The 16,289-nt window shown below is 40.4% G+C and overlaps 1 protein-coding gene across 1 annotated transcript in view; it reads right to left on the bottom strand.

The window, feature by feature from the left end:
- The window catches only part of iqgap2 (IQ motif containing GTPase activating protein 2), a 333,913-nt gene that overhangs the window by 86,237 nt on the left and 231,387 nt on the right, over positions 1–16,289 (bottom strand). Inside the window, exons 18-24 of the mRNA XM_048593829.1 lie at positions 14,801–14,943; positions 7,960–8,130; positions 7,427–7,510; positions 7,175–7,246; positions 6,340–6,409; positions 1,287–1,495; positions 717–863 (exon numbers count right to left, since the gene is read on the bottom strand). Of these exons, the coding sequence (XP_048449786.1) occupies positions 717–863; positions 1,287–1,495; positions 6,340–6,409; positions 7,175–7,246; positions 7,427–7,510; positions 7,960–8,130; positions 14,801–14,943 (896 nt within the window). The remainder of the gene's footprint in view (positions 1–716; positions 864–1,286; positions 1,496–6,339; positions 6,410–7,174; positions 7,247–7,426; positions 7,511–7,959; positions 8,131–14,800; positions 14,944–16,289) is intronic.

Below are 16,289 nucleotides of genomic sequence, written 5' to 3'. Positions count from 1 at the left end.
TTTCGGGCCTAGACCCTTCATCAGAAGGGTCTAGGCCCAAAACGTCAGCCTCTCTGCTCCTATGATGCTGCTTGGCCTGCTGTGTTCATCCAGCCCTGCACCTTGTTGTCTCGGATTTACCAGCATCTGCAGTTCCTACTATCTCTGATGCAAATTTATGAAGCAATGTCATGACAGTCAGACAGAATGGAAGCAGTATTAGCTACGCAATGTAACTATATTTTGTTTGATGTGACTGATTCCACAGTTCACCAGGTTAATAACTGGCAACTACAGTCGTAGAACAACAGCACAGAGATGCTTGAGTCTTTACCACACCAACCAACCAAATTCGCTCAGTCAAGGAATAAAATCAAATCCCCATTCCTCAGACAACTGATCACATGCTGGCATTAGCTACAAGTGATAATAGTGAAGAAGTGGCTCCATTTTATGCTCAACCAATTACAACAGAAATACAAAATCCATTTTTTAGAAATCAACATTGAGCAAGTTGTTTTTGTTGAGGTACTGGGTAAGAAAACCATCAGGGCCCACAAATGGCATGGAGCCACATTTCTGTGGTAACTGCAAAACAATCCACAATGACCTTTCCACCCACAAAGGAACAAGTCACTTGATGCAGAAATATAAACATTAAAAGACCAGCCAAATGGAATTCCTGTTTGTCCAAGTTATAATTTACTTTTTCAAAAACAATTGCTCGAGTTTGCTACCTGCAGCAGGTAGAAGAGATGTTGGTATGCTTCCAGTTTTTTCCTATTTTCTTTGCTGAGTGATTTTAGCCCTTGCCCACCCGAAATCACTTCCACAGCTTGGCCCTTGTTCTTCTTATCCATTTTCTTGCTGTGGGAAATCACATCCTGTTGGGGAAATGGGAAAAACATTAGATTCAATTTGCTTTCTGAGATGGGACTCTTCTCTAAACTGGGTTATACTGCTGCTGCTGCTTCTAAGCTGCCTACTATTCTGTTGAATTAATATCTCTATCTCTTCCAAAACAATAATATAAATATTTTCTTCCCGAGGCAATGGGTGCCCCTTACGTTGTAGGATTTCAAACTTATACAGAACAGTAATTAAAGTATCACCTTTTCAGACAGAGGGAAATGGGAGTGCAGAGAGGTTAAAGAGGAGAGAAGATGGGATAACGAGATGATTGAGTGGGATGGAATCATGAGGGTGAACAAGGCTAGGGTGGGGTCAGTGGAGGAAGAGGAGGAGGCGGCAAGTCGGAGTATGTTTGGGAGTGAATGAAAGAATTGCCATTGGCAAGAGAAACAGACCTGTAATGTTATCCTATTTTTCACAAGAAGCCCAATCTTAATGTCCATCAGGTTGAGGTCCTTCTCTAGCTGCTGATTAGAGCGGATTTTGGTAACAACTTCCTCCCTTATTCTTGTAACTTCCAGTTCTTCCTCAAAGTCCAAGGCACTCTGATCCAGCAGGTGAACAAACTTACGTACAACATTCAGCGGGGGCTCCTCTGCACTGACTAGAGAGGAAAAACGAACACACAACTAGAAAGTAGGTTGGTTTCATACCAAAGTAATGATTGCAAAGAAATTAGTTTATTTTCCCCCCCCTCCTTCTGCATTTTCCCTTGAAGGCAGCAATTTACCCTGGACACTCCTGCACAAACCTTCCATCAGGGCTACTGTACTACTGAAGAGATGCTGTCCTGACTGATATACATACTCCCCAGTGATGGTCACTAAGGGTCTAGCCTACAAATACTGGCTAATTGTGGAGCTTTAAAAATAACCTGCTCAGATCAGTTCATTTAGATTTAATCAGGAAAACCTTTGGGTTCATCTGGCTCTGTACCATACCACAGAAGTTCTTAATAAAAATATAATAATTCAAAGGGCTACTGCACATTCAAACCACAATGAGTAATACTGTACCACAGTAAGGTAACTGATTTAAAGTTTTACTACACTTCGAAAATATCTATAAACACACAACTTACAAAGCTTCGATGGCATAATAGCCATGATACCAAACTCATGATCCTGAAAATAGGACTTCTAATCAAGACGAAATGAGAACAAATCTCAACATGGCAGCTGGAGAATTTAAACTCAGTTTAAAATGATCTGAAAATAAAGGCTAGTGCCAGGAAGTGATCATAGAGTTGCTGGATTTCATAAATCCACAGCTCATTAACCTATATTATGTTGTCAGTGTGGAGTCATTTAAGCTTAACTCTAAAATGGGCAACTGATGTCTGAGTCAGGAGTGACAGGTGCCATGGAGAGGAAATTGCAGGCGATGGTGTTCCGATATTCACAGGGTTAGGAGAGCTGCCAAAGAAGCTTTGAAGAGCTGTTGTAAAGGATTTTATTGTTGACACCGTGCACCAACTTGTGAAGGGAGTGGGTGTGTTTATCTTTGTGAAAGGAATGCCAGCCAAGCAGACTACTTTGTCCCAGATACCATTGAGCTTCATGAGTGTTGTTGCAGCTATACCCATTTGAGAAAGTGGGGAATATTTCCAACACTATTCCTGTCTTGTACTTGGTAGAGAATCTCCGGTGAGTCAGTTGACATAACGTATGAGGCCTCCGACCTACTCTAGCTACCACAACATTAAGGTCTGTCTAGGTGAGCATCCGGTCAGTGGGGAGTGCTGGGATATTAACAATGGCGATCAGTTTCTGTAACTGCTGGTCATCATTTCCTGTTAGTCTTGAGGTAGGAATGTCACTTGTTATTTATTAGCCCAGTCCTAGATGATGTTGAAGACATATTGCATGCAGACAAGAATGCTTGCACCCCTCAGGAATTTATACTTTTCACCTTTAATTCCGTTATTTATCAATCATCCAATTGAGAGCACTCAGGAGTGATGATGATACAGTTAATTCCGGTCAGAAGTAATAAAAACAAGTACTCTGACTCCTCCACTCTTACCCCAGCAATCTGGGAGCTGTTTGGTAATTAAATGTACTTGTACAAAAGATTGGTTCCAGTTAAATTAATGCATTCAGAACAGTTTGTACTAACTTGTTTTTAAAGTTATGCCATTTGCTAACATAGCCAGCTTCTAGCCAGAAAACATGCCACAAATTATCTTAACTGGCACTGGATACCATAAAAGACATTTACATCAATCATTTTCTACGAAATTAAGGAAGTTTTCTTCCCTCCTAAGTCTCTCAACATTTGTATTGTAATTTATTTTAAAACAATACTTTACAAAAAAAAATCAGACTCATTGCAATACAAGGAATCCATTTTCAAAAATCTTTGATAATTGCTGAATTATCCATATAACAGCTGAGCAAATAACAGGAGGATTCTGCCTAACCAACCACTTTACTTTAAGGAAGTCAATCCTCCATCAAATCCTAAGGCAAGAATGGTAAACTTCACCCAAACCCTCCTTCCCATGTTAGTTCAAAGCCTTACTTTCCCCTACTCTGACTATACTGTTCGTGCACTGAAGTTTATATGCATTTCCAGTTACACTCTAGTTATCATTATCCATATTGGTATCCTGAACTTTAGCCTGGCCTTTTTCTCTTTAACTTTCCAAACCTCTCCTCTTGTGAATTGTCCCACAACCATGTACTTGCAAGCCTTCTCTACAGACCTACTAATGAGACTTGCAAGGACATTGATCGCAGTGCTATTCAGGTAATGGCTGCCCTGACAGTACAGCTCTGCTTTTCCCTAGTACTGATGTCAGTATCCCATGAATCAAAACCCTTTTCTCCCACAACAATTTCTGAAGCAGGAATTTAACTCTGCCCTTATCTATCTTCTACTATTTTGCTTGTGGCTCAGGTAGTAATCTAGAGATTACTGGCTTGAGGTTCTGCTTTCTAATTTAACCCCTGGCTGCTCATCTTACCTCTTTTTTTAGTCCTAGCTATGTAATAAGTACCCACATGCACCACAATAACTGGATCCTTCTCCTCTCACTCAAAGCTCCCCTCCAGCCACGAGATGCAGTCCCTAACTCTGCACCAGAGAATAATAGCCTTCAGGGTTTGTGTTCTTGTGAGCAGAGAACTGTATATATTCCCCTAACTATACTGTCCTCTATTACAACTACATTCCTTTTTTATCTGAAGCTACACTGTATTTCAACTCTGTTCAAGCAGGATGGCTGCCTTAAACAAGCAAGTCTCTCTTCTCAATTCCTGATGTATTCACAACTTCGCAAACTAACAGTGTTGGCATGAACTTACCTTTTGAAATTTCTCTGCATTGCTCACTACAATGGCTTCCTTTAGTAACTTTTCCTTTCTAACCTTCTTCAGAGGTTCATTACAGTAACAGGATGTAACTGTCCTGTAAAAATTCATTTTCACATAAAGCATCCATATGTGCATCAGGTTTCTCAAGTCTTATATTGTACACGTTCCCAGTGCTTCTACAGCCTTTACATAAACCTTCTCTCCATCCAGCCATAAGTTACAGCAAAAGGGTGGTCATTCAGCTCATCATATCTGTTGCAGCTGAGCAAACCAGCCCCCTCCTCATTCCAATCTTGCTTACCAGCATCTAGTCCTAGCAGGTCACAGCACTTCAAATGCAGATAAAGGATCCTTTTAAATGAGTTGTCAGTTTCCACCGCAACCATTAAACCAGGCACTGACCATCTTCTGGGTGAAAATGCTTTTCTTTAAGTCGCTCTAATCCTTCTACTAATCACCCGAAATCTCAATCCCTTTGTAACTGACCTCTGATGGGGAATGAGATCTTCACTTTCCACTCCATCAAAGCCCCTCGTTATTTTGTACGCATCGATTAAGTCACCCCTTGGCTTTTTCTGTTTCAAGGAAAACTACTCCAGACTATCCAATCTTACCTCAATGCTGCAATTTTCAAGCTCCGACAACATTCTTGTAAATCGTCTTAATCTTCCAAGTCTCATTCTACGTTGCTCCCCACAATCAGTTCCACAACTCCTAACAAACATCCCATCAACAGCTTTTCAAACTAACTTTCGGGGCTTCATTGATAACAGACAGATAGGGGCAGTCATTTTTTTCCAGACCTATACATAACGACTAGCCAGTTTAACCATGTTAATTTCTGACAGACTATTGATTAGGTGATTCCCTAATTTCTATTCTTGTTCCATGCATTAATTAGCTTTTGCATGCAAAAGCAATTAGACAAGATTAATAGAGAATCCTAACAGAGTTCTGAAGTATGATTATTCCAAGCATTTCTCCTGTTGTTCTCAAACTATTGTAGAACCCCTAGCAGATCCCTGAGAAAAATCATTCCACTGAACGTGTTTTTCGATAAACAAAATTTGTAATACTAACTCAATCTTTTCAATTTGATTCATTTACATATTCAAAACATGTGCCTAATTTGTGGAGCAGCAATCAATCATTCTTTACCCTAAAAGGCTGTGAATGTTGGGATATTTGGAGCTTTCAAGACAATCTTCTGGCAATAAAGAAAAATCAAAGTTACATGGAGCAACGGCAGCCAAATGAAGTTAAGGAGCAGATACTTAGGTATCTTTGCACCCAAGATGGCTCCATAAGTGGCGACTGCTAAACTTTTTGCTGTAATCATGTGAGTACATATGACAATAAAGTTAATTCATTCATTCATTAAGAAAATTCATGATCTAATGGAAGGATGGAACAGCCTCAAAGTACGAATTTGCTGACTGTTTTTCTTACACTCAAAAGTAATTTAAGCTCAAGGAAGTAATGAGGGAGTCAAGGATGAGGAAAGGAGGAAAGAAGAAGCTAAAAAGAACAATAAGGACACCTGTCACCTCTTCTTTTTAAAACTCAGTCAGCTCATAAAATCAGACTTTTCAAGCAAAAAATAATTTGAACAGCAATAAACAGGCACTGATCAGAACGGACCAAAGTGCCCATTTCCTAATTCAGCCTTTGAACTCTTCAGTTGAAGAATTACAACTCAGAACTGTTGATATAGATAAGTGCCCCATTATAATAATTCTGCTTTCACTATGCATAATGAGATTGATTGCAGTTGGCACAATTATAATAGTGTCTGGGGTCACTCGCAGTTCAGCTAAATGGAATCCCAATCTCTAACTGTCAGACATTAATTCCGGATGCAGCCTTCAGTCCATTTGCTCTCTGCATATTGGAATAAATGGGGCAGAAACAGAGAATTCTGCAAGGAGTTATAAATTCATACTGGCAGAGGATTAGCCCAAGCATGGGTACCAGCCCAATCTCATCCACAAGCTCATAAATGGCCTGACAAATGAGATCCTAAAGAGAAAAAAACAACAGGAAGATAGTGAAACAAATTACAGCTGAGATTGGGATTCACAAATTTGAAGAAGAATCTCAATTACAGTACATGAAATATTGAAACACTCACTCAGGGTTTTGTAGTCATCTTTAGCTTTATTTGCTCTTAGGAATGCCTGGATTTTAATTATTTCTTTTGTCTGAGAGAAGCAAAAATATAATTTAATTGCAAGTACTCAGTTTTAAACTAAGGAACGCAGAAAAACAACTTCTTCAGATTCAAGTTTAACATTATTAATTCATTAAATATATTAAAACTTCTGTTCTAATTTTGTTATTATTGTGAACAGTAAGAACATCCCCCCCATTATGGGAAGCATCAGCTTCGGGCCTCATTTTCATGGCTTTCGATTTCCCGTTCAACCAGTGTTCTTGCTTCAGGATAATCAATTCCACCACGTGACCTTTGAGAAAACAGGAATTTCTTTGACTCTCGTAAGGCTGGGGTGTTGGTGGAACACTCGTATCCGCTCGGGGGAAGGATGTTCCGGCGCTACCAGCAGCCTGGCAAATTCAAGGTCTGAAAATACCAGTCATTTTACCAATCCCATTCCCGGCACTAGCCATTTTGGCCTGAACGGGTTCCATGCCAGCTGGAGCTACCCAGCTCCATCGTGCAGGCAGGTTCCTTGAGAGCCTTAAGGGCATTGAAAGTTTCCTCCCAGCCAGGCTAGGTACAGGGCAACCAAATACTGCGCACCATAGAGGAAACACAGGGAAGTTTACTGTAAAGTGAAGGTGGTCCAGTTCAGGATTTAATTTCATGAAGTGACAATTAGAACGAGAGCAAACGAAGACTGTTTCACAAAATTGAATCCTCATTTGCAGGTCAGACTGGTGAACATCATGAAAAAAACATTTACCTGCCACATCTGATTAAGCTACCAAAGGTGGACATAACTCACATGATCTTTGAAGTACTGGCATCTTGCACGATATGCTTTTCTGGTCTTCCACATCTTCACAAAAGACTGGATCTATTGAAACAGGTACCAAAGGGCCTCTTAAGAATATGGTCAATAGATAACTGTCCGCTCCTCAAATTACATAGCAGTTACAGGCGGCTTCCATGATTTACTGATTTATAACAAATATGACTGTCTTTAGAATTGTCACATGGCATAAAGAAATCAAAATTATACCAAGTGTAAAATTACCTTAACAACAGCTGCAACATTGTTTTGCAGGACCATTAGCCTGTCCTTGTAAGCCTTTCTTTGTTTATATCCTTTCCAAGAAGACTACACAAAACAAAGCATCAAGATGATTAAACCAGTTTCTCCCACAAACTAGTCAATTTCCCTCCCCCAGTTACAAATCTGTCCAATGAATACACCCCTGGGAAAATTCCTAATGGGTTGCTTGAGAATATTGGACTTTAAAATGAAAATGAAAGAAATGCTCTATTGTCAAAGAAATGCTATAATAATTCAGCATGTGTGAACAGTTACTTTAAGAAATGAATCAGAGTAACGTTATAGTCGGAAAGCTGACATTTCGGGTCAGGAGTATTTCTGAAGAAGGGTCTAGGCCCGAAACATCAGCTTTCCTGCTCGGCCTGCTGTGTTCCTCCAGCTCCACACTGTTATCTCTGACTCTAGCATCAGCAGTTCTTACTATCTCATGTTATAGTAGTTTATTTTTCTACATCTATCTTAAGATGCCCAGGAATAGGAATTTCCAAGCACACCTGTAATCGGATGACAGAAGGTTCCTGTTTGTGGAGGTAGTTCAATCGTTCTTTGTAAGCTTTTCTTACAAGGTAACCTCGAGCTCGTGCCTGCAGACAGATAATCTGACTCTCCTTCGCTAACCAGAGCTGCTCACGGTGGTAATCGGCTGTGACTTGGCCAGTGGTATCCTGAAGGAAAAACCAAGAAATAGGCATCTTCAGAAGTGGCAAGCGAACGCACTTGGGATGCTAAAACCACTGGAGCCCATCAACCATCAAATGTAATGTGTGTCTGTGAATGCAGAATTTGTTCACACTTTGAACAATTTCTCCTTTAACTCCTCTCAGTGTCCCCAGGTAAAAGGTGCTGTTATGGGTCTCAATTATGCCCTTTTTTTTTTTAGAAAAGGGGTGTATGTGGAACATTTCTTGTTTAAATCCTTATTCGGCTCGGTGTCACATCACATTTTCAGTGTTGCTACCTGCTTTTATCTAGAATTAGAAGCATTAATCAATTTTGGTTCCAATTTTTCACCTGGTCTCTCTCTTAGCTATCCCTTCCCTTCTTTAACTTCTGTGTTGATTCCTGGGGAAAAGTTGCACGTTAATATTCTTCACAAACCCGGAGCTTCCGACAGTTACCTTGACTACATTTCATTCCATTCTCCCAAGTTCTCCATCTCTGTCACATCTGTTCCAAAAGATGCCATCTTCCACAGGCTGTTTGACAATTCTTCCTTTTTCCTCAACACAGGATTCTGGCCCACTGTGCTCATTTGTGTCCAACCCACTTCCTGCACTTCTGCCTTCGCCCCTTCACCTTTCCCATACCTTCCAGCCCACCAGCCATGAAAAGATCATTCTTTGCCAATTTTGTCGTCTCCAGCATGATGCTGCAACCAAATACATCTTCCATTTCTCTCCCTTGTCAGTATTCCATGGCGACCGTTTCCTCTGCACCACACTGTTCCACTCCTCTATCACTCGTAACCACCCCTCCTTCCAATTATGGAAGGTGCAACATCTGTCCTTTACCTCACCCATTCTCACTATTCAATATCTCAACACACCTTTCAGAGATTTGCTTATACCTCTTTCAAGTTTAGACTAATGTATTCACTGCTCACTGGTGATGCCAAATGCTGGCCACATTATTTGTGGAGAACAACACACTATTTCCTGTTCTGGGACTTCCTGGCATTCAGGATTCAACAGAATTCAAAAAGTTCTGACAACAATCTGAACATAAGAACTAGAATCAGGAATAGCCAACTCAGCCCCTCAAGCCTGCTTCAGCATTTAATACGATCATACCTGATCTCATCTCGGCCTCAACTCCAATTTATTCACTCCCCCACACTCGGCAATAGAGAGTTCGACAGATTCACAACCCTTTGAGAGAAGTTCCTCCTCCTCATCTGTGTCTCGAATCTGCCATTTCTCAAACTAAAATTATGAGACTTCTTGTTCTGGATTGTCCCACAAGGGGAATCATTCACTCTGCATTGACTTCGTCAATCCCCTTTAGCATCTTATATACCTCAATTAAATCTCCTCTCATTCTTCCAAACTCCAGCAAGCATAGGCCTAAACCGCTCAATTGCTCCTCATAAACAAACCTTCTGTCTCTAGAACTAATCTAGTGAACCTTCTCTGAACTACCTCCAATGCAATTAAATCCCTCCTCAAGTAAGGGGGCCAAAACTAAACGCTGATACTCCACAATCTCCGTCCTCCATTTTAATAACACCGCCTCCCCCACCAAAGTGTCCTGTTTGGGTTTGCTCTCAGTAGAGCTAGTTCTCCTGTTAACACTAACACACTCAATCTACATTGTTTCTCTACTACCATTAGTAATCTGTGCCTTTTGCCCTTACAATCTGTTCCACCTACTTCACCTCTCCCCTTCATCTACTGCATAAATCATAAAAACCACTTTTTCAACCCCTTTCAGTTACAAAGAAGAATCACATTGGACTCAAAACATTAACAGATGCCACCAGCACTTTCTGCTTTTATGACATTAGAGGCAAAGGCTTGATTGAAACATTTAAGATCCTGAGGGGTGTTGACAGGTTGGTTGTGGAGCGGATATTTCCACTTACAGCAGAATCTAGAATGAGGGGTCATTTGTTTAAAATGGAAGTGAATTTTGTGCCTCTCGGAAGGCCATAAGTTTTTGCAACTTGCTTCCTGAAAAGGCAGCAAAAGCAGAGTCTTTGAATATGCTTAAGGCAGAAATGGGCAGATTCTTGTTCAGCCAGGGAGTGAAAACTTATCTGAGTAGACACAGTATGGAGCTGGAGGAACACAGCAGACCAGGCAGCAGCAGAGGAGCAGGAAAGTTGACTTTTTGGGTCGGGATCTTTTTTCTGAAGAAGGATCCCGACCCAAAACGTCAACTTTCCTGCCCCTCTGATGCTGCCTGGCTAGCTGTGTTCCTCCAGCTCCAAGCTGAGTCATCTCAGACTCCAGCATCTTCAGTTCTTGCTAGCCAGCAGGGTAGACAGGAATGTGGATTTGTCATTACAAATTGATCAGCCACAATCTTATTGAAACCAGAACATGCTGGAGGGGCCACATGGCTCCTTGCTTGTGTGTATGAATATAAGGCCATGTATGCAGCTTGTTGGCCTGGGACTTGACCCTACACTTGAAAGGTTGCGGCTGTGTTAACTGGAATGTAAAGCACAGCACTTGCTGAAAGATATAAAGAAATAATGGAAGGTACTTGTTTTAAAAGGCTTTTTTTTTTTAAGATTAACATTTGGATCATCCTGTGCTGAGGAGTCCTCTGCCCATGAGCCAGTAAAAACCCATATGTTTACTTTCTTGAAGAAAAACCTAGAGTTCAATTAATTAACATTTTACTTTGGGAGGGTTAGATTGTGTGTCTTTAATTCTGCAAATATTTTCCGCTTTATATAAAAAAGTTAGGAATCAAATTTAAGGTTTTAGGCAAGAGATGCAAGCACGATACAAGGAAGAAATTCTTTATGCAACATGCGGTAAAGGCTTGGAACTAGCTGCTTCCAACTACAGTGGATAGTAAAGATAAATAATTTTAAGGAGAAATTAGATCGGAACTTGTGGGAAATAACTTGTACAATTACAGAGATACAACAGGAGAATAAGGCTGACTGGAGTGCTCTGCAGGAAGTCTGCATAGCCTCACTCAACCAAATGACCTCCTCCTGTGCCGTACTGATACTATGACTTAATGTTGCAGTTTAAGAGGATGGGGCATGGTAAGAAATTGCTTTTGAGAATATTCATTGAATTTCCTGAAAACAGGAGCATATTGCAAGAGAAATCACCAGAAATAAGCTACTTCTCTAAACTAAGCGACCTTGCTTTGTATTGTATTTAATTGCATGTGGTTGACAAGGCTGTATAACAAAGAAGCCATAATGGTGGGACTCTCCTCCACTGCCTGATAAATTTCTGCCAAAAACCACACGGTAAATCAATCAACTACGACTCATTTAATACATTCTGGGAACAATTTTGTTTTTGAAATGTATCTAAGAGTAGAAATAACTCTGTCCATATTTAGTCATCAACATAAGGAAATAGTTAGCAACAGAAAACAACATTGCAATGGATTCATGGTTAATGAAACAAATGCCCAAACATAGAAATAAATGATAAACAGTCCACGATTAGCATTCTGGTACTGGTTCAGTCTGAGGGCCACCACATCTCAGGTGAGGAGAGAGGTGCTGAAGGAGAAATCCTTATGGTAACTTCAGTCAGTGCGAAATTGAATCCACATTGTTAGCATCGCCCTGTATCACAAACCAACAGTTCAACCAACTGAGGTAACTACACTCCTCCCCCATATTAACTTGACTGAAATTTTGAAGACAATATCAGAGTTTAATTTCTAATTATTTATTCAGGACATGCGTGTCACCAGGTAGGCCATCTTTTGCTGCCTAGCCCAAATCGCATCCTTGAGTAGGTGAACGGTCTCCTTGAAACACTGCATCCACATGGTATTGTGCACTCACATCGCTGTTAGGAAGGGGGTTCCAAGATTTTGACCGAGCAGCAGTGAAAGAACAGTGATATATTTCTAAGTGAGGACGGTGTCTGCGAAATTTCTGACAAATCCGTTGCCCTGGTCTTTCTAGGGGTAGAGTTGGAAGGTGCCAAGAAGTTTCATTGAGTTGCTGCAGTGCATCTTATAGATGGTATACACAGCTATGACAGTATATCTGTGGGGGAGGGAGTGAATGTTGAAAGTGTCAGGTGGGGTGCCAATCCAGTAGGCTGCTTTGTCCTGAATGGTATCAAACTTCATGCGTGTCGTTGGAGCCACACTTAGTCAGAAAAGTTGGGGGTAGGGGTATTCCATCACTCTCCTGAGTTGTGCCTTGTAGATAGCCAACAAGTTCTGGGGAGTCAACAGCCTCTGTTGATTGCAATGTTGCTAGTCTGACCTGCTCTTGTAGTCATAGTATTTATAGGACTGGTGCAGTTCAGTTTCTGGTCACGGGTAACCTCCAGGATGGTGATAGTGGGAGATTCAAGGACGATAATGCCGCTGAAGCCAAAACACTTTGACAAAATCCCTTCTTTGAGCAATAATTTTGATTGAGAGTAAATCGTGTTTGCAGATGACATATGTTGGATGCGTTTTTTAACATGGCACAGCTCAAGTTGAATGCTCATTTGTAAGGTGCGCCAGATCGTATGCTCTTCAATCTTAGTGCAACAAAGGGATAAAATAGATGGCAGACAAACATTCCAAATTAAAGGTAAAGAGTACTTGACAGTGATCACACCCTCAGTCAAATTTCAAAAGATTATGACTTGACACTTCAGTGCTCAGCTAAAAGTGAAAATTCTAGTAATATCTCATTGACTGAAGACCACATCAGATGCCAACTACAGACATGAGAAGTCAGTCTCACCCAAAGTAGCCACAACAAACCAAAATAATACTGACATACATGCGGCACTAATGGTGAAACTAGGATTTTGGGGAATCAACATGGCAGATTCTATGTTCCATTGAGGGAGAAACATTCTGAAAATGTTTCCTCACAGACGTCAGACGTGGGAATGAGACAGCTACTAAACTATCAGTTCCATAAACCATGCTGTCTAAACAAGGCTGAACATCATGTACCCACAGACATCGGCTACAAAAAGTATATCCCCTCACCTCCCCCCGCGCCTTCCACAGTGGGCTTGTGTAATTTAATCCAAAATTACGTGTCTAGAGGATTACATAAACATACAAGTTAAAACAAACATGGCTTTCATGGAAAAAATGTAGCATTTACATCAACATACAGCACATGGGGAGACAAAAATAAAACTAGAAATGCAATGACACAAACGTCACGCATTCTTCATTCTGCAAACCCAAATTTCTACCTCACTGTAGTACATTAGACATATGTTTCCTTACAAGAACATCAGATTGTGAAACACAAACAGCTTCATTACTTGAAAACACAACAGATCAGAGTGTCTCCAGGGAGAATTTTTGGTTCATATTGCAATTCTGTGAGCTCTAACAAAGGGATACAGACAGTAAAATGTGCCGTCTAACTTCCCTTCTCAATAGAGTTAATGTTTTGAGTCCAGTATGACTCCCCCTCAGAACTATTAAACTTTGTGAATCAGTTACCACACAATAAATCATTTAGAGTTTAATACAGTTTAACTTTCCCCTTTCCTTGCTATCAATTACTGTCACATGGAAATGCTTTACTAGTTGGATCTCAGTTGTACTGAGTTTATGACTGTTTGAACGAGTGACACATCATTAGCAAGTCACTGGGAGAGAGGCAGTAAAAGGTGCAAATGTAAATCACGTCATGGACTGCTGAATGATCAAATGTAGTGGTAGATGTAGGCCATTCTGGCTGTTGGGTTTTCCCCACCATTCAACAAGATCATGGCTGATCTGATAATCGTTAAATCCACTTCCTGTCTTTTTGCCACAACCTGTGATTCCCTAACTGACTAAAAATCAATCTATCCCAGCCTTGAATAAACTTAATGATCCAGCCTCAGTGGGCCTCTGTGGTAAAGAGTTCCACAGATTCATTGCTCTCAGAGGAGAAATTGCTCAGCTGTCTTAAATGGGAAACTCCTTATTCTGGGAATAAGGCCTCTGATTCCAGCGTCTCCCGCGGGGTTAGGGGGAGGGGGGGGGTGGAAGACAACCTCTCCACACTAACCCTGTCAAGTCCCTTAAGAACCTCGAATGTTTCAATAAGTTTGCTACTCTCATCCATTTAAATTCCATTGAGTACAGACCCAACCTACTCAACTGCTCCTCCATGGGATCTGGGACCAGCTGAGTAAACACTCTCCGAGACATGTCCAGTGCCACTATATCTTTCCTTAGATAACGGGCCCAGAACTGTTCATAGTATTCAAGCTGTGGTCTGACTAGAGCCTTCTATGGCTGTAGCAAGACCTTCTTATTTTTAGACTCTATTCCCTTTTAATTATAGGCCAACATTCCATTTGCTTATCTATTACCTGCTAAACTTGTGTGTTAGCTTTTTGTGATTGATGCACAAAGACGAGAATGCGACTAAATACATCCACAAACAAACCATTTTTCTACATCAACCCAATGATTAAAATTCTGCTTATTACATAGGATTCAACTTTTAAACCAGGATTTTAAAGATTACTTTTGAGAATTCTGTCCATTGGTAGCTGAAATTAATTGAATAAAAGTTTTTTTGTCCTTTGGAAGATTGGATTGGGGCCTTTTCATGGAGGAAGCAAATCAGTGACCTTACCCATAAACATTCATACGAGGAGAGAACATACAAAAGCATATACAACACACTATATGAATGTATCCACAGGTTACTGACAGTACCTGAATTTCTTCTCTATTGAGCTGAGTACTGTTCTGAACAAAATTTTCTGGTTTGTCCCATGTGCCGTCTGTAGTTTCCAGGTTGTAGTAGTATGCATATTTGTCTTTTATCTTGTGCATAACCCACACACTTCCATTTGGTTCTATAAAAATAATACAAAAAGAAAGGAATTTAATGTTGCTATTCAAACCAGCACGTTACTATTAGGGGTGGGGTTGGAAACGGTAACACTGTAGGAATCTGAACTTGGGTCTAACGAAGTGTGTAATGCACACTAATCTCTGACAGGTCGCAATGATTAGTTCCTTGCAGCTACAAGTCCTTTATCCAGTCAACTCTATTCAAAGTAATAACTGAACGCAATCTATAAATTAACCACTTCAATGAAGTTTCGTGCTGCAAAACTTTCTAAAATCATATATTTCTATTTTTTTCTTTAGGTCCAGTAAAAGGAACTGTTGTCTTAAAAATTAAACAAAACAAATAAGATTTAAACCGAAAGACCGCTTTCTGATTTTCTTCAAGGGTTAAATACTATTTCCGAAGGACTTCATCTTCAAAAGAATTTCAAAATCTGATTTATCTCGCCATTCAATTTTGTTAATTCATAGTCATATTTGTTTTAAATGTACCTCCTTGTCACCAATATACCTTGCAACAGAAATCTAGTTGCACATTCAATGTTGTGTCAAACTGCTGAATTCACAAACCTACCTCTAGAACTTGGAATATATTCACAAGAACTTTACCAGGTATACCTTACAATGAAGCATCATGTTATGAACTGATGCACTAAATGCCTAAACACCAAAAAGAGCAGTTGACAGCTAAGCAAGTGGTCCTTCAACCAACGTATCACAACAAAGCTGTCTGCTTCTACCTTAACCAATGAATGCTGGTTGAGAACTAGATAAACAAAGTTGGGCAAAGTTAGAAATGCTCATTCTCAACAGTGATAGAGATTAACATGCGGGAGCAAAAACCATGGCTGATCTTTTGCCGATGTTTTCAGTCACAAGTGCTGACTGAATTATCTAATCCACCTCCTGCAGAGATTTCTACCATCTAGGTGCAAAGGTCAGGTGGTGTAGGAGTTCAGTGCATTGAATTCGCATGTCAATACAATGGAAGCAGTTCACAGGTGGTTTACTGGAATAGGTGTTTGTTTCATTAGTAAATGCTGGTCAAACTGGGCTTATTTTCACTGGCATTTAGGAGAATGAGGGGCGATATGACTGAACTTTATAAAACCTTAAATGGTCTTGATAAGGTGGACGTGGAAAGGACATTTACTCTCGTGGGTGAGTGCAGAATTGGGGCCATTGTTTGAAAATGAGCAGTCACCTTTTTAGCAAAGAGATTGAGGAGATTTTTTTTTCTCTCAGATCCCTGGGCAGCTTTGGGACTCTCTGTCATAGAAGGTGGTGGAGGCAGTGTTATCAAATCTTTCTAAATGGTGGAGAGCGATATATCCCTGTTAGAAAAGGG

The sequence above is a fragment of the Rhincodon typus genome, chromosome 3 (genome assembly GCF_021869965.1).
Source record: "Rhincodon typus isolate 14 chromosome 3, sRhiTyp1.1, whole genome shotgun sequence".
In the NCBI taxonomy this organism is placed as follows: domain Eukaryota; kingdom Metazoa; phylum Chordata; class Chondrichthyes; order Orectolobiformes; family Rhincodontidae; genus Rhincodon; species Rhincodon typus.
This window is presented reverse-complemented; position numbering and strand designations above follow the sequence as displayed.